This window comes from Mytilus galloprovincialis, chromosome 7 (assembly GCF_965363235.1).
Source record: "Mytilus galloprovincialis chromosome 7, xbMytGall1.hap1.1, whole genome shotgun sequence".
Classification (NCBI taxonomy): Eukaryota; Metazoa; Mollusca; class Bivalvia; order Mytilida; family Mytilidae; genus Mytilus; species Mytilus galloprovincialis.
Genome location: NC_134844.1, coordinates 44,091,773 through 44,110,246, shown reverse-complemented (window position 1 = coordinate 44,110,246; position 18,474 = coordinate 44,091,773). Strand labels below are relative to the sequence as shown.

The following is an 18,474-nucleotide window of genomic DNA, read 5'->3' as shown; positions in this document are numbered from 1 at the left end:
TTTCAATCCTTAAGCCTCAAAACTCTAAAAGTTCAAACTGTCAAAACATGAAAAATACACAAGAAAAATGTCCAAAATTGATACAGTAATTGAACACAAGTTTGGAAGTTATAAAATGAATATCAATTACATCTCAACTCTCAACTAAATCATCAAGGTTACAATGTAAATAGGATTATCAATTATGATTCCTCTGACAAAAAGAAATAAATACATTAAAGATACTTGAACCAGTTACCTGGTGAGTTCAATTTTTATGCCCCATTTATGGGCATTATGTTTTTTTCGTTTATCCGTCTGTCTGTCCGTTCGTCCCGCTTCAGGTTTCAGTTTTTGGTCGAGGTAGGTTAAAGTTTTTGGTCGAGGTAGTTTTTGATGAAGATGAAGTCCAATCAACTTGAAACTTAGTACACATGCTCCTTATGATATGATCTTTTTAATTTTAATGCCTAATTAGAGATTTTACCCCATTTTCACAGTCTACTGAACATAGAAAATGATAGTGTGGATGGGGCATCCGTTTACTTAGGGCACATTCTTGTTCCTGGTAAAATACCTAAATATTTACTGTTTTCTAAAACTAAAACTAGCTGTTTGCTCTACTGTTGCATATTCATTTTGTATCACACCCTCTTGTTTTTTTTGTTGTGACTTTTATATGATTTATTTTTTAGATTGGTTTCAATGTTTAACCAATTTTAACAGAACATTGTTTCAATTTCAATTTAACATGTTTAATGAACAATATGCTCCCTTTCTTTTTGATGATAAATGTAAGTCTGTCATATAAATAATAGTTTAGTGCAAAGTTACTTACACTGTTGAAAAAGCAACCGATTTATCTATAGGACTAATTGATACACAGTTAACTTGTGCTGGTTCCTGGAAAGCAGAAATGAAAAAGATTATATTTTAAATTTGATTAAACAAATAGTTAATAAGACATTAGCATGTTTGAAAATCATGTATATTTTTAAAATTAATGTAAATTAAAAATCATAATCATTTTCATTTTACTTGCAACATGTTTTCAGTTACTTAATTTTGAAATTATCTATTATATTGTTGAGTTCATTTTTAATACTTTTGACAATAAAGGTAATCATGGTAATAAGTATTTCTTTTTAATCAACCTGTATTTCTTAAAGAAGCAATAGCCTCATTAACTTCAGAAAGGCCATCCTCTTGGGTAATTTTAGGTAAGAAACACTTACAATTTCAGGGAAAATAATCTGTGGATGTTTGTGATTAGATCTTCCAAACACATACACACTGCCTGTATTGCTACCAAAGGCCAGAAACTTAGATGACACATCAATACATGTAAACTTTAGTCTTGATGAACCTCTGAGTGCACCCTTTACATCATCCAGACTAGATGTTTCTACCAAGATGTGAGTCCAGTCTGGTTCTGTTGATGTGGACTCAGCCATGGAATTTTTATTATTATATCTTTATATCATGTATATGCATCATAAGGATGACACTGTCATTTCATTTAAAATTGTCTTGTCATGCTTGTAGGTCCATCTGAAAAAAAGATTACATTGTAAAATCAACAAAAAAAACTCATCTAATCTTACGCAAACACCTGTATATTCCAGTTGCTTGTAAAATTTAATATGAACCAGTTAAATGTCCACATTTAGAAAGTTTACAACTGTATTTATCTAGTGAATAGCTATCATTGATTGTGAAGACTAGTGGCAGTTTTACAATCAAATCTTCTTCTTCTTTTGTTACAGAAAACCATCAACGTACTGATGTTTACTTTCTGGCGCATGCCTGGAAAATGTTTCAAAATAAATTTATGTGGATAATTTTTTTGTCAAAACATAGATTAACAAAATATTTCTTGTTCAAAGTTGTTTTTGGTCATATATTTTCATATTTTCAATTTTTATAAAAAAAAATTGTTTCTAATTTATACAATTTTTATTTGGTTTTAAATTTTACATTTTTTATTTTTATTTTTTGGTATAAGATAAAAACAAGAGTATCTGTTTATTTCAGATGAGGGTAAGTATCAAGGAGCACATCGTGCCTGAGTGCACCCTTGAAGTTTTCTGTAGTAGTGTTTTTAGTAATTTCAGAGGATAGTTTTTTCCAGTCTTTGATGGTTTGACAGAAAAAAATAATTTATAGCTGTCTTTATTGCATTGAATTTGTCTGTAGAATTCTTTATTGGTGGATCTCGTAGTAGACTGACTCTGTTGTAATACATTATGCGATGGAATGGCATGGTGTCTAGCATCTCAGACACACTGCTGGTGTTGTGATGTCTATTGCACATGTACCTTGCCGCTCTTCTCTGTACTTTTTCTAACGATTTTTTATTTTCGTTTGTAAATGGATCCCATACAGTACAACAGTATTCCAACTTTGGTCTTACAAGTGTTTGGTACGATCTTTCTTTAATTGATTGTGATTGGACTTTAAGGTTTCGTCTGATGAAACCTAAGGATTTATTTGCTTTTGCAGCGGTTTGTTGGATGTGGGTGTTCCATTTTAGGTCTGCTGAGATGGTGATACCTAAGTATTTTGCATGTTTTACAGATTCTAAGATGTGTCCATGCATGTTATAATAAAAGTGGATGGGATTTCTTTTTGTTGTTATATTCATGATGTTACTTGTCTGGATGGAAAGACATAAGCTAATCTTTTTCCCATTTTATGGCAGCTTCTAGGTCTTATTGAAGATTGAGGCAGTCGTTTTGAGTTTTAATTTGTCAGTAGATTAAACTGTCATCTGCAAAGAGTCTGATTTTGCTATGTTGGATGTAATCTGGGAGGTCATTTATGTAGATTAAGAATAGTATTGGTCCTAGCACTGTACCCTTTGGGACACCTGATGAGACTGGTATTTTTGAAGATGACATGTTTTCTAAAAGTACTGTTTGAGTTCTGTTTGAAAGAAAGGATTCTACCCAGTTCATGATTTGATCTGATATGCCAAAGTATTTCATTTGTATAGTAATCTTTTGTGAGGTACCTTGTCAAAAGCTTTAGCAAAATTCATGGTTATAAGATCTGTTTGTATGTCCTTGTTGTTGTTTTGGAATAATTCGTGTATCAGTGAGATGACTTCACATGATACATGTAGTTTTGCCCTAAATCCATGTTGTAATTCATAGAGTGTTGTTTGTTTCTAGGTGATTCATCATGCTGCTTGCAAAGATATGTTCAAGTAATTTGAAGCTATGCATGTTAAGGATATAGGCCTATAGTTGCCTGGGTTGTGTTTATCCCCTTTTTGGAATACAGACCTGTGTGAAGTTTGCGTGGTTCTAGTCAGATGGTACTTTGCCTGTTTGTAGTGATCTTTTAAATATTAAAGTGAGGATATCTGTACATATTTCTATGTTTTGTTTTGATACTTTGCCTGCGATGGTGTCAGGACCAGCAGCTTTATTCGGGTTTATGTTTTTGATTAGTTTGTAAACACCATCCCTAGATATTCTGATGGGTTCCATTATAGGTTATTTACTAGGACCTTTGTCTGGAATGTTAGTGTTTACTTCAGATGTAAAAGCAGACTTAAAATTGTTTATTTAGTATATATGCTTTCTCAGATGGACTCAAGTGCAGTGTACCTTCACTTCGCAGAGGAGCTATGCCAGTGTTTTCGTTTTTCTGGCTTTTAATGTACATGTAGGTGTGCAGTTTTTTAGGAGCATTTTTGAAGCATGGTTGGTCTGGCTCCTTTATTTCAATATCGAAAATCATATTTTCTATGTATTGCCAATACGAGTTTCTCATTTTTTTCAGGAGCTTGGTTTTAATTTCTTGGTATTGTTTTTTATACTTGGGATTCTTCTTTTTTTTTATATAGTTTGTTTTTCTTGTTGATGAGCTTTTTCAGTTGGTTATTTACCCACAGTAGTTTCGATTTGTTACCAATGCTTTTTGTTGGAATATTCTTGGTAATAGATTTTTGGATGTTGGTTTTGAACGTGTTCCAAAGTTCATTGAGATTTAATTTATCTTGATCTTGTTTTAGTTGTTGGTATGTTTCAGTGAGATCTTTTTCTATTTGCTCCCAATTTGCCTTTTTGTAGTGAAGTACTTTATGAGCCAGTTGTTTATTGTGCGGCAGAGTTACATTTATTTCACTGTAGACAAATTATGTCATGATCACTTGCTCTGATTGGTGGTAATGTTTCGACTCTATTAACAAATGATGGATTGGTCATACACAAAAGGTCTAGGGTTGTGTCGTTTCTGGTGTTCTTGTTTATGACAGGTCTGTGTTAAATTGTTGTCATTTAATATATCAATAGTTGTTGGTGTCAAATCAAATCATTTTATTGGTTTAAAATCCAAATATTGGATTGTTATCAAGACAAACATGACAATCATTACAAACATACAATATTGGAATTTAAACAACATTCAAATTCTATAAGACATATAGCTATATATATAAAATATATAGCTAGTTTTATATGAGATCTGCAACATGATGAAATTCAATGTTCAATCTTGTAGTCTTCTATCCATTTTTTTTAGTTTTTTATGATTTTTTACACTATTTGCATGCATGTAAGGTAACTCTGTTGGATTTTCTGTCCAGTTATTGTTTCAAGAAAAAATAAAATTCAAGTCTGACATTGAGAGTCTAATGAGAGTCTTGAGAGACTGATTGTCAACTGAAGTACTATAGACTTTATGTATATATATATGTGTTAATCTTAACATCCTATTAATTGCAACAATAAACAATGATAAAAAAAATGTACTGGTTTGTCTTTCATTGCCTGTACACTGAATAAATTGTATGGTGTAAATACAATAATTTTAGATAATTTTGGTAAAAGACATTTTGTTATGAGGGTCTGGAGGGGGGTCTGTTATTCTGTAAACATTTAATTTTCACCCTTTTTTCTCTAATCTTCAAAAAAAATAACCCCTTTTTTCTCTAATCATCAAAAAATTAGACCACGCATTTCTCTAATCTTCATTTTTTTTGCCCGTTATTCTCTAATCTTCATTTTCTTTTTATTTTCATTATTCTTTAATCATTTAACCCCATCCAAACCCTCTGTTATGATAAACCTTTTCTTTCAACAGCTACCTTCATGAATACCGTTTGAAAAGGAATTTTCAAGGGAGTTATGTTTAAAAAAAAACGTCAAAATGAATGCAAAAGACATCAGAATATAGATAAAAGATACATGAGTCTCCATGTGTGTATTCTCATGTTCACTTTTTTACTTTCAGTTTGTCTCTAACAGATAAAATGCAAGTAGGTGGGCATATATATTTTCTTGGTAATTTGGACAGAAATATGAAATTAAATGATGTGCTGTGTCAATTCTTTGTTTAACTTACTACGTATTTACGCCCACGTTTAGTTCTTTCAATCGTCTTTTTACAGGAAATTAACCCAACATTGCAGTCACATGATTCAGTTTTTTGATTGAACCCAATGAAGGGGGAACAACTCCTTTCAATCACGTGACTGTCATGTGACATATTTTCAGATTGCAGAAGTTGTGAGGCGGATAGGATGCTTGTACTAATACTAATATTTGCGTTAATGACTGGTTTTTCAATTCGAGAAACGATGTCAGGGAAGTCAAACATTGTGTTTGTTCTAACAGATGATCAAGATTTAATCCTCGGAGGACAGGTACTATTTTAACAGGATGTTAAAACAAAAAGTTATAACTCATTGACATTAACTGTTCCTCTTACACAATGCTAGTTACATTACTTATACTTGTTCCACAGTGCACTGTGTTACTGTTATGTCCCTGACTACATGTTGATCATGCATTAAAATTCCTAGTTTTATACGTAAAAGTTGAGCAGACTTTTTTTCTAACCAGAATGGGCAACTATATACATGTACATGTATGGCATGGGAAAAAGACTAGTAAATGTAGTTCCATCCTGTCAAATGTTATGCATACATGTACAGATAGAGAGATAACAATGACTTTTTTTAAGATGATGTCAGGGCAAGCAGGAAAAATGTCTCTCCATGCTAACTGGTTGATAGCCTGTTTATTAATTCAGTTGATATTAAAGAAAATAGTATTTAGTTAAACCCTAGCCTTACCGGACGCAATTACGACTGGACGCAATTACGAACGATTTTTAATGTTTGCCCTCTGATATAATATTTATGCATGATAATTAATAAATGTTTCTATTACTTAAAAACCCACTACATTACTTGTGTTTTCATGAAAAAAAAGTTCATGCGCAGTTGGTTAACATGGTTAATGTTGCAGACGATGAAAAATTCAATTTCGTAAATGTCAAAATAATGACTCCCTCTCTTGGAAATTACATGAATAAAGCACACAAGCTAGTGCAAATTGCCTTCTTTTGTCATTATATAGATAGAAAAATATCTCCTGAATATGTTCATATGCGTGATGCCCTTTATCTTGCCAAAATAATTCAAAAATAAACGTTTTCTCAGACTCTGGTGACCCTGAGCATTGTCAGAAGAAAATAGTATATTTATTGAAAAGTCCCAAGAACTCTGAAAGTAAAGGTTAAATATATATTAAAATCATAGGTTCACTAACTAAAAGGAGAATTCAGTGCTTCTTAGACGAAAGAACTTGCATAAAAACAAAAAAAATCGGAAATATTTCCTTTTCAAAGAAAATTTTTGTCACTAATTTCGTCTGCAACTACTGCTGAAGAATTTGAAGTAAAATACCATATTACGCTTCTTATTTTCTTAGGAAATGGGTTTAAGATAAGAATAATGTTTCATAAATTTAGATCGTTGTCATTGATTTCTTCTGCCAGATATATAAATATAATGCCGTTCGTAATTGCGTCCATATTGGGCTTGCTAGACCCATAAAACCAGGTTATGAAAATCTTACTTAAGTATCCCAACGTAAATAGAAAATTATGTGTGTTATGATTCAAAATGAAAAGCCTTCATACATCTTTAATTCTATGGTACACACAATTCAAGAAAAGTATTCCCTAAAGAAAAAAAATAATTGAAGTTCAAAAATCATTCTTAATTGTGTCCAGTGAGGCTATAGACAAAAGATTTGTTATGAAACTAAAACTAATGTTTGAAATAATACATTTTTGTACATACATTTAAAATGTTATGCGAAGACTTAATGTCAATGAAAACATGATAACAATTTCACTGCCAATATGACACATGCTTTTGGAATTACCAAACTCAAAGTTTTTATGTGGTCAAGTTGTACATTAAAAAGTTGATAACATCTTTTCCTATAATTTCTGGTTTCTATAAAAATTTAAATTGTTAAAAATAGGCTAATTCAAACATTTTTTTTTTTTATAGATTCCAATTGTGAAGACAAACAAGTTAATTGGAGATCATGGGATGCTATTTAATTCCATGGTAAGTCTGTATAAAAGAATATTTGTGGGAAATATCAGATAAAGCAACCTAATACCAAAAAACTGATAAACATTTTTTTTTCTTTTCACATACATCACATACATTGTAATTTATAAGTTTCATAGTCATAAGTTTAGAATTAGTGAAAATACAATAATGTGCTATTTTGAAATCTAGATCCATTAATATAGATAGTTTCCAATAAAAATTAGATCATTCTCTTCAATCTCAAAAACTTCCGTCCACTTTTTGTAGCAAATAGGATGCTGACATAGTTTACTAGTAAGTATAAATAAATACAATTTGTTTGTCGAACACATAGACACTCTGACAATTTATATATTTATAATTTAATATTTATAGAGCGAGTAACATTTCTCCTATGAATATTTTTTTACTAGAAAAGAGTAATAGATTAGGTATACAGTTGTCCTTAAGTTGAGAATGATGAGCTCTGATGTACCAGGTGGTAAAGTTTTTTTATACTTCAAGAAATTAAGAGCTTGTAATTTGTCCATTGTTGAGGACTATATGTTGACTTCTAAGTTCTAGACCAGTAGATATGTTTAGGTTTTATTGTGTCATTTGCATATACAGTGAAACCTGTCCAAACCGAACACCCACGGGACTTTGCGTTTTGTTCGGTTTTCACAGGTGTTCGGATTGAAGAGGTAAACGGAAGTCGACACCAAAATAATGTTTGCACTTACTGACAAGGGACGATAGACGACACAACAGAAGATAATTTATTTTCATGATGATTTAGATGTAAATATAAAAATTTAGGTAGACGAAGATAGACATATTTTTTTTCATATATGAATCAAACGCCACTCCGTCAAACACGATCCTCGTTGTGTAAAGGGATTAATCGTTCAATGATGTCAGACGTGGAGCAATTTTGCTTTTTATGATTATTTTCTCAACCGTTAATTCACTGACCAATTCAGATCTTCAGTCACCGTCAAATGAAGATTCCGTAGTTTGATCGAGATATCGTCATTTTAAATTATCTGTATACAGAGTTCTCGGACTAAACTGGTCACCCGCAGATTGATACTTTGCCACAAGATAAGAGCGAAACAACAGCAGGGGTCCAGTTTATTCTAGAACTTTGTCATAACTTGAATAATTCAAGCCCTTTCCGTGTCCGATTTTCTCCCACACGATGTAGTCTTCGTAGATCAGCGGGATATAACGACTGAATTATTCGGGTTAACTTTATCGTTGATAAATAGCTAATGGAAGTCTGCAGGAGCATCTGAATTATATATATAGGGCCTCTAAAGGGAATCCGACAAACCGTAAATATAATTTGAAAGTCATTGACCTTGTTGTGTTGCACGACTTCTTAATCCAGTGAAACGCTTTAAAACTATTATTTAATTAAAGAGTTTAGCTACTGAATGGCAGTTACGAATTTGTGGCCGTAAATATTTGAGTAACAAGCATTTAATTGATCTAAGGGAAAGTTCAATTCTTGTCCTTCGGGGAAAGGGGCAGCGGACCAGTTTAACGTTTCTTTACAAAAAAATATCAAACATAGACACAAAGATGCTAATTAGTTCATTAAATCGCAATTATCCTAGGGGATACTCTGTCATCCTGTGTTTGTTTAATTAAATCATGCAAATAATTAAAAATACTCTTTTGTTTTGATTGCTATCGATCGATTTTGACAGGTAATTTTTAAATACACATGTACTAATGAGCCTCCAAAAAGCGTTCTGAATTCGGTGTTGACAGGGTTCGGTTTTTTCAGGTCAGATTAACGTTAATTGATAGGGAAATTTTGTGGGACATTGAAAATTGTTCGGTTTAAAGTGAAATTCGGTTTTATCAGGGTTCGGTTTACTCAGGTTTCACTGTATTTTAACATCTTCAAAAAAAAAAATATTGAAATTTAAATGTTATAATGGGAGATAATTCTGGTTAAAAAATGTGTGCAAGAGTTCCTCATTAATTTAATTGGATCTTTTTAACAACATAGATCATGGATGCAAAATATCATCTTGCATAATGTGTATGTTATCAAGGATTCCTCAAACTGCAACATGTGCAGCATGCATTTCCTTGTGAGTGAGGTTTAGTAATTTTGGAGAACAAAGGGGTGTGTGAAAATTGACATTCAATGCCATTGTTCTGATAACAGGTTAGTATTTCAACATGGAATTATTTTTAATTATGGAATTTACATTTTTTGTTTTGCTTGAAATTTTTAATAAAATCCATGTTTATTCTGTATTTTAATAACTTTGCGGTGCACAACACTTTCTATTACAAAGAAGATAGCATATTTTCAATAGAATGAACTGTGTGGTGCACAACACTGTCTATACAAAATACATTGTATGGAAAGTGTTATTCACCAATCAAAACATTATAATACAGAATAAACATGGTATTTATTAAAATTTCAAGCACAAGAAATTATGAAAATTCCATAATTAAAAATAATTCCAAGTATAAATAATAGCCTGTTTGATACACATACAAATACAAATATTTTTATTGGCACAAACTCATTAACAATAAATGGTTAAGACCTATGGCATTACATACAACTATAATAATTGACATGGTAGAATGAAAGGTTCCATGATAACATATCATGCTAAATTATGAAAAGTTACAAAATGATGTATCATATAAGTTCACTATTTCTTATATTTAGACACTCTGATATGAAAGAGGAAGACAGTATAAGTAATAATGCTGAGCTATTATTGACCAATAGAGATATTTTTTCATCAAGGGTAATGTTACGCTGTAAATGAAATATAACATTTATTTTATTTTCTAATATTTCTCGCTTTGAGGTATATCTATTACATTTTAATAAGAAATGTTGTTCATCCTCAATTTCCCCATTTTTACAGACAGGACAGTATCTTTCCTCTCTAGGAATATTAAGATGTCTTCCCCTTTCAATCATTAAAGGATATGCACTTATGCGTATTTTGCATATTGCTGCTCTATCATTTAAATTTTTTAGTGAATCAACATATGATGGTCTTTGACCCATTTTGTAGACTTGACGAAAGAAACTGAGCTTAGAAGACTCCTGTATGTTTGCATTTTGATTTTGCAAGCACTGATCATAAATTCTCTGTTTTACTTGCCCCAAGTGCTGCTTTGTTAGACAACTTTTTTCAACAAGATATGAATATCCTAATTTTTGTAAAATGCACTGAGTTTTTAGGATCCAGGGGTTTGAAAATCTTGTTGCACAGAAAATTTGATTTACAAGTGTATTTTCTGATGAAAGTATATGCTCTAGAAAATTTATGCTTGAAAAAACAATTTTATTTTTGAGTGGAATTCTACCAAGCTCAGCACGACAAGCATCATTTGAAGCCTTTCAATGAACATTAATACTTAGTTTATTTATACTTCAGTATGTAGCCTCACCGCTATGTTGCCCAAGCCGATCGAGTATTCTGACAGGAAAATATGTTAGTAGCCACAAGGCTTACAACAACTCAATTGTTGGAGGATGTAGTAGTCCTGAATGGCAGAAAACACAGGAAATTGATGCCTTTCCAGTGTACATGAAAAACCAGTCCTACACCACATTCTTTGCTGGAAAATATTTAAACCAGGTATTTCTAAATAAATGTATAAACTAGATATACATATCACATGTACTTTTAAGTGTTAGAATTTTTCGGATCAACAGGGCAAAATGTTAAAGCTTGCATATTGCTTAATTCATACTTGTGTGCTATCCTTCTTTAATAGTTGAAATTTGGTCTAAAATATGCACTTTCTACACAAGCACAATTTTTTTTTAACAATAAAGAAAAGGCAATGTTTTAGAAATGATATAGATATAGATATAAATGATTGAACATGTTTACAAATGACTACTTGTCATTTATTTCTTCAAATCACATGGCTTTATATTTAACAGGCTATTATTTGAACTTGGAATTATTATTAATTATGGAATTTGCAAAATTTCTTGTGCTTGAAATTTTTAATAAGTTCCATGTTTATTTTGTTTTGAGCGGTTCATAACACTTTCCATACAATGTATTTTGTATAGATAGTGTTGTGCGCGGCACAGTACATTCTATTGAAATTGTACTATCGACTTTGTAATAGACTGTGTTGTGTGCAGCACAGAACATTAAAGTTCAGAATCAACATGGAATTTATTAGTTATTTGTAAAATTCTAGATCATTCCTTAATATATGCTAAATTTCATTTATGCCAGATATTATGGAATGAAGATACTATTTGGATTTGTTTTTTCTTATACAGTATGGTTTTCCAGCAACGGGTGGAGTTCAACATATACCTCCTGGATGGGACTGGTGGAATGGACTTGTAAGTAATGGAGGCAAACATGTACTTGTGTAATGTTGCAGATAGTCATAGTTTCATTTTAAACAAAACAATTTCATACATAAATTGTACATTGACTGCATGAATAATATATTATTATGGCATGTTGTAATTGATTATTTTATGGATACTTGAGGGTTTCATTTTTTTATGAAAAATTAAATAAATAAGGATCTCTAGGATAGAACCAAAAGCCTTTTAATATTGCTGCATCAAAATGTTTTATCCTGACTGTCAGTATGTCAATCTTTCCACTATTTGAAGACAATTATCATAATTATAAATATTGCTTGTGCATCATCATGTTCAATAAAGTTCCTCAATGCTGAAATGTCATAACTTATATTTTGGTTTGATATACTTCCTTTAGGGGATTATAACTGATCATAACTGGCTGTTTGGCATACATTAGCTATATTGAGAAGTGGTCATTCCATCCTGCTTATTGGTTCCTTCCACAATGCCTTTAAAAGTTATCTTAATTTCATCCAAACTATAACTGACAACTAGAAAATGTTTGTACAAAAATGTCTGATAGTATATTTGGCATGATTCATTATTTTTATACGACTGCAAATATTGTATCACAATGACTCCTGAGACTATTTTTAAAAAGGAATCTTTAAAATAGCATAGACTTGTTTGTTATCATCATATCATGTGTAGTTGACAATTCTTTATTGGATTTTTATTAACATTTTCTGCTGGAGTTATGTGACTTTGACTATTTTTGTCCTGTTGCAGCATACTCACATTGTGTGACTGGTGTCCACAGTATACAAAGGTGGGAGATATTTCACTATGGCATAGCAGTTATATTACCCCATACATGCATGTATCCCTTTTACTAGACAGTGATGTTGAAATTAAATTCTAAGGTTGAGATTTTCTCAAAAATTATGTGGTTCAATTTGCAGTTTACTATTATGAAGTAAATCTTCCCACAATGTAATGAATCCTGCAGAGCCTTAATTGAATGAGCTTATCTCTGAAAATTCAATTCTTTGTAGATATTTAACAATTCCTTTAGTTTTAACATCTTTGTTCTATGTTCCCCTGCACTGGAAAATAGAGCAAATAGTTCATAAAAAAGGGGGGATTTTCAACACTTCGGACAATAACTCAAAAAGGCTTTCACCAATGTCCATGAAACTTTGGTGAATTGTTTATATCTATTGATGTAAGCTCCCTTTCAATTTTTATAAATTTCAGATTTTAAGTTTTGTATTTATGGGGCTTTATTCATAAAAAAAAGGGGGATTTTTAACACTTCGGACAATAACTCAAAAAGGCTTTCACCAATGTCCATGAAACTTTGGTGAATTGTTTATATCTATTGATGTAACAAATAATACTTAATAAAATCTGATGAAAACATAAAATTTGTAAAATCTTTAGTTTAATTTAAAACATTAAATTTCTTGTAAAAAATAGGTTCCATGAATGTCATACGTTTGTACTATTATTGAATGGTTGCAAGGATGAAAGCACATTAGCAGTCCCTGAGATACTAACTGTTCCCTGAGGCATATATCATTTTATGATAACATTTTTACTATCTAAGCTATGGATAAAAATCAAATACTGTTTTTGCATATAGTATGTTTTACTCTTGTTAAAATTGGTTGCAATTGAAATCACAAATGATACCTTAGCATTGCAGCTTTTTTATAGAGTTCGGTTTCGGTGGAAGGGTTGAGCGCAATAAAAAATGTTATAAAACATAACTAGTCTACAATAGCACATAATAAGTGAACAAGTGACAACATGAAAATCCTAACATGTGACTAAATATTCCTTAAATGTTAAAGGGTGTCATTTTATGAAAAAAATAAGGAAATCAAGTCTCCTAAACATTTATCAATATGATCATCTTGTGAATATTCTAAACAATAAAAAGGTAATAATCATTATCCACCATATTAAGCACCATTTGAACAACTTTTGCATACATCTTTGTATAATTTAGTATGGATTCCTTACTGTGTTCAACAGAATCTAACTATGAGCAATATACCCCAAGAAAATTACCTTCTTTCAAACTACTATAAAATTTGGAAATCAGCCATAGAATTACTAAAACCCATAATCATATATCACTTTCCTTATATTGCATTGAAGACTTCTATGTTATATGCCAATGTTAATGATATTTGTTTTTTATGCTAAATATTGAAAAGCTGAACTAGGTTTAATCATCAGTGTCTTCTTCACTGTAATCACTGTCCTCATCATCAGAAAAATCCTCATTTTCATTCTCAGAAGAGGCCTCCTCATCATCAATGAAATCTTTATCTTCATCATCAATGAAACCCTTACTTTCATCACCTACTTCCTCATTTAGATCATAACTTTCAGTAGAGTCACTTTCACCATCTTCACTTTCCCTGTTATCTTCTTGCTGCTCCTCATTGTCATTGTAGTCTTTTTTGCCATTTTTATACGCCCGTCGTCAATGAAATCCTTACTTTCATCACCTACTTCCTCATTTAGATCATAACTTTCAGTAGAGTCACTTTCACCATCTTCACTTTCCCTGTTATCTTCTTGCTGCTCCTCATTGTCATTGTAGTCTTTTTTGCCATTTTTATACGCCCGTCGTCTTTCAAACAACGGGCGTATCATGCGCTAAAGCGCAGCCCTTTATTTTTGTTTACATTCATAATTGTGTTCCTCACATTGAGACTCTGAATAGGCGTATGATCCAACTGCTTACAAACATCACAGGAGAAGGTATTGATCTGCTATATGTATTCATACTGTAAAAATAGTCATTTCTTTTTTTAGGTTGGAAATTCCAGATACTATAATTACCATTTATCAGTGAACGGTACTAAAGAGGCTCATGGTAGTGACCCAGATAAAGACTATCTCACAGACTTGATAGTAAGATATTATATTAAAAACAGATAGTAATTTATATAATTAAAAGATTTAAACAAACTAAAACAATATACCAGGTTAGGGAGATGGTTGCACATCTTATAACAGGTTTAACTGCGGCTATATTCTGTGTGTGTCTGTCCCATACCAGGAGCCTGTAATTCATTGGTTGTTATTTGCTGCTGTATATTGTATTTGTTTGTTTTGGGGTTGGGTTTTTTTCTACATTAGTTTGTAGGTTAGTTTTCTAATTGAAATGTTTTACATTTGTCTTTTTTGGGGCCTTTTATAGTTTGCTCTTCTGTATGGGTGTTGCTCATTGCTGAAAGCTGTAAGTTACCTGTAGTTTTAAAAATCTACATTATTTATTTGTAGAGGAGAGTTCTCTCATTGTCAACCAGAGCACATCTTTTTATTTTATAGGGCAATCCATAATATTAAGATTTTTCAGGGAGGGGATATTTTAAGGTAAAATAGGCAAAATTGTGGATTGCATACATCACAGAGAGGTTGACTTATTTAAAAAAAAAAAAGAAGACATTTTAATCACAATGTATAAGCCTTCTTGAAAAAGAAACAGAAAAAAGATTTACTTCACTGTGCCAGACAAATATATGATATTATAGAAACAAACGATTAATTACACAAAATTGCTATATACACTCATGAAAAAAACGAAAGCTTTGCTTACAAGGATGTGAAAATGCTCTATTTCAATTTCTGTTTTAAAGACCTTTCAGGATCCTTATGCATGTTTCTTTGTAATTATACATATCTTCAAAAATTTGGAAGCAGAAATTTCATTAAAATTTATCAGATCAGAAAGTAGGATGGCGTATTATAGGCAAAGCATGGACACATGATCTTCTCTGCAGTTTGATAAGATTGAAACAAAAGCAAAGGAACAGTGTTTTAATTGTTGTTTTTCATCTCAAACTGACACAGTGATGCATTTATTTTATTTTTAACTCCATTTTATAAATCCATTTTTAACAAGTATAAACAAAGTAACTATTCTGTATAAACACTATGCTTAAACGGCTGTGGGTAACTTAAGTTACCCACAGCCCAAGATGGAGCCGCCTTGCGTCGGTTAGATACTTTTCTTCTATAGAATAACAATACCACGAATGCATCAATTAAGGGGGCTCCTGGGTATAAATGAATTTTTTTTTCTAATATAGGATTTCGCTATATTTTTTCATAAATGAACTTTATCATATACTTAAAAGAAAAATGAAATAAAAAAATGGGGTCACCGTTCATTTAAGCTAAAATCTGCCTCTAGAAGAAGCATACATTTTTGTTAATGTCCTTTTTTTCTGTTGAACTAATAGGAGAAAAAGAGGAAATATCGAAATAAAAAAATAACCTAATATAAGAAATCGCTTAAATTTTACAATTATTTAGTTTATGTACAGCTTATTTGAAAACAATAATAAAAAATATAGGTCACCGATGAGTTAAAAAAGATATTTCAAATTTAAGGCCAAAAAATGGCATTTTTGCACCAAAGGGAGATAATTTGGAGCTTTTTCAATTTTTAAAGTCATCTGGGGCCAAACCAAATAATTTTTTTGGGTTGTTTTTTGTACCATATCATAAAGTAACAACTAATAGTGTAATAAATAAAATTTGTAATGAAAAAATAAAGGTTTAATTTTTTGCTTAAATTGTTGTACCCATGAGCCACCTTAAACAACTGAATTTAAAAGTTGTATTAATCGTTTAGGGAAACCCCCTAAACTGGAAAGGTGATTAAATTCTACAAAATAAACGATCAAAGCACGATTTTAAAAAACACTTAGGCTGTCCGTAACTTTTTTCATCATACCAATAGAGATGTCCGTAACTTTCAAAGAATCGACATACGCGGATGTAATGTTTAAACTGATGATGAAGATAGTATCGAATGCATATTCACAAAACGAAGTAGATGTCTAGTATGATATAATTCATTGTATCGATGGAAGACAAAATTGGGAAAAATATGAAAAAAATCACGATAAATCCGCAAAAACTCGGGTATCATTTTGTATAACGTCGGGGTACCCGGATCGCCTAGTTCGGAAGGTTGTTTCCGATCATAGCAGATAAACTGTTGAAACATCATTGTTCGTTTTTATTTTTGAACAAGTAGACTACACAAGTATTTTTTACACATACATATGTAGCATGTATACACTTACTGATTTTCTGCCAGCAACGACAAGGGTAGCGTGAATCCAGGATTTTGGAGGGGAACCCAAATTGCCCAGGCATGCAGTGGATAGACTATACGAGACTTAAGTGCACAAACTTTTTCCGTCTTTTTGAAAAAGCCAAAAACACTTTTCTCTCATCCCCACAAAAACAAATCCCATCAGCATTGACAGTAAAATAAAAGGGGTGTCAATCTGGACACACTGGGACGCTGCGCACGGTGATATTGCGGCACCCTGGCCAAGATTTACAGAAAATGGGAAAACTAAAAAAAGGACATTTTGTATAAATGAATAAACCTAGTTTCACAGCTAGCTGCATATTTCATTTGTATGCAAGTTGCATTAAATCTCATTAAACTGAATAAAACTAAAAGACACAATAGGTCAGTGACAATAAAAGGAAAAGACCAGTCAACATAGTGTAACAATTCGACATAGTATATAAAAATATAAATAACTACGTAGGACAACAGGGTAATTTAATAGTCTAACAACCCCTGCTAACATACAAAGAGAGAAACAAGTTGCTTTCTTTAAAAAAAGAAAAGCAATACATGAACCTAAGACCGCTAAATGCCGGGTCACCAAAAGATTATTGCTGAATTTGTGTTTACTTTTGAATTGGAATAATTGATTGTGAATAGAAGAAGCCAGTTGAACGTATATATTAACAGCTTCTGTTTGAATAGTTATTCTAAAGCTCGACTATTTTATATATTACTTGTGAATGTACATATTTTTTCCGATTATAACCCTTTGGCAAATCTTAATTTCTACTTATGCAAATTGCACAAACCTATCGCAATATAAATTTATGCACTCAATTTGCTTTATAATCTGGAATTCTGGATGCATTTATTTTAGCTATCATATCTTTATATTTTGTTTCCTAAATGAATGCCTTTATATTCTCAACTCGTATTTGAAGCTGTCTTTACTCATGGTAGATGTTGTATGCGGTTAAACCTGTGGCATGCAATTGATTGGGACCTCTTATGAAGAGACTTATTTTGGTCTCATAAAACATCTCAAATTTTAAGGATTTCCTGATTTTACTTAAATCAATTCAAACATTATACAGAGAAACTTAGTTTTGCCAAAGAATTTCTTAATTCAGAAGTTTATGAATACATGTACACACTTTCAAAATAACCAATTTATATAAAAAGGTATGTAAATATAAAAAAAACGCCAGACACGAGTTAAGTCTACAAAAAAAGCATCAGTGACGCTCGAATGAAAACATTTAAAAGGCTAAATACATTACAAAGTTAAGGAATCTATTCCTTGGGTAGCAGTCCTCAGCTTTTTGAAAATGTCAAAGTTTATAATAGGACAGTGACTCAAACAAGAAACAAAAAAGAAACAACTCGAGGTCAGAATACCGTTAGTAATGATGACCGTGCTTGAAAGTCACATGTAAAGCTCTTTCTGCCGTGTCCTGAATTTAGATAACAAGAACGAAAATAAGCTTCCACGAGTGAATTCAATAGTATTGCATGTAAGTAGTATTTTAGCGCACGAAATAGTAAGCATCTCACTGATACTCAGGACGCATTTCTTAATCTAATAGTTGAAATCGAATGTCAAACGGCCTACATTAAATATTTTGACTCCGGATTCATTGACATTTTATCCGGAATATTTGAAAACGCAAACTGATAGTTGTAATTAAATTCTGT

At 31.6% G+C, this 18,474-nt stretch overlaps 2 protein-coding genes across 5 annotated transcripts in view; one reads left to right on the top strand and one right to left on the bottom strand.

Moving 5' to 3' along the window:
- The window catches only part of LOC143083080 (uncharacterized), a 36,410-nt gene extending 30,974 nt beyond the window's left edge, over positions 1-5,436 (bottom strand). For both annotated transcript variants that reach the window (XM_076259276.1, XM_076259277.1), the window contains exons 1-3: positions 5,332-5,436; positions 1,215-1,530; positions 818-882 (exon numbers count right to left, since the gene is read on the bottom strand). In XM_076259276.1, the coding sequence (XP_076115391.1) occupies positions 818-882; positions 1,215-1,433 (284 nt within the window). In that variant the 5' untranslated portion in view covers positions 1,434-1,530; positions 5,332-5,436. The remainder of the gene's footprint in view (positions 1-817; positions 883-1,214; positions 1,531-5,331) is intronic.
- A 21-nt stretch (positions 5,437-5,457) lies between these two features.
- The window catches only part of LOC143083081 (N-acetylglucosamine-6-sulfatase-like), a 37,018-nt gene continuing 24,001 nt past the window's right edge, over positions 5,458-18,474 (top strand). For 2 of the 3 annotated variants that reach the window (XM_076259280.1, XM_076259278.1), the window contains exons 1-5: positions 5,458-5,632; positions 7,295-7,354; positions 10,753-10,956; positions 11,622-11,687; positions 14,493-14,591. In XM_076259280.1, coding sequence (XP_076115395.1) covers positions 5,510-5,632; positions 7,295-7,354; positions 10,753-10,956; positions 11,622-11,687; positions 14,493-14,591 — 552 coding nt within the window. In that variant the 5' untranslated portion in view covers positions 5,458-5,509. Of the gene's footprint in view, positions 5,633-7,294; positions 7,355-7,609; positions 7,637-10,752; positions 10,957-11,621; positions 11,688-14,492; positions 14,592-18,474 lie in introns of all 3 variants that reach the window. The other variant, XM_076259281.1, reaches the window with a different exon arrangement.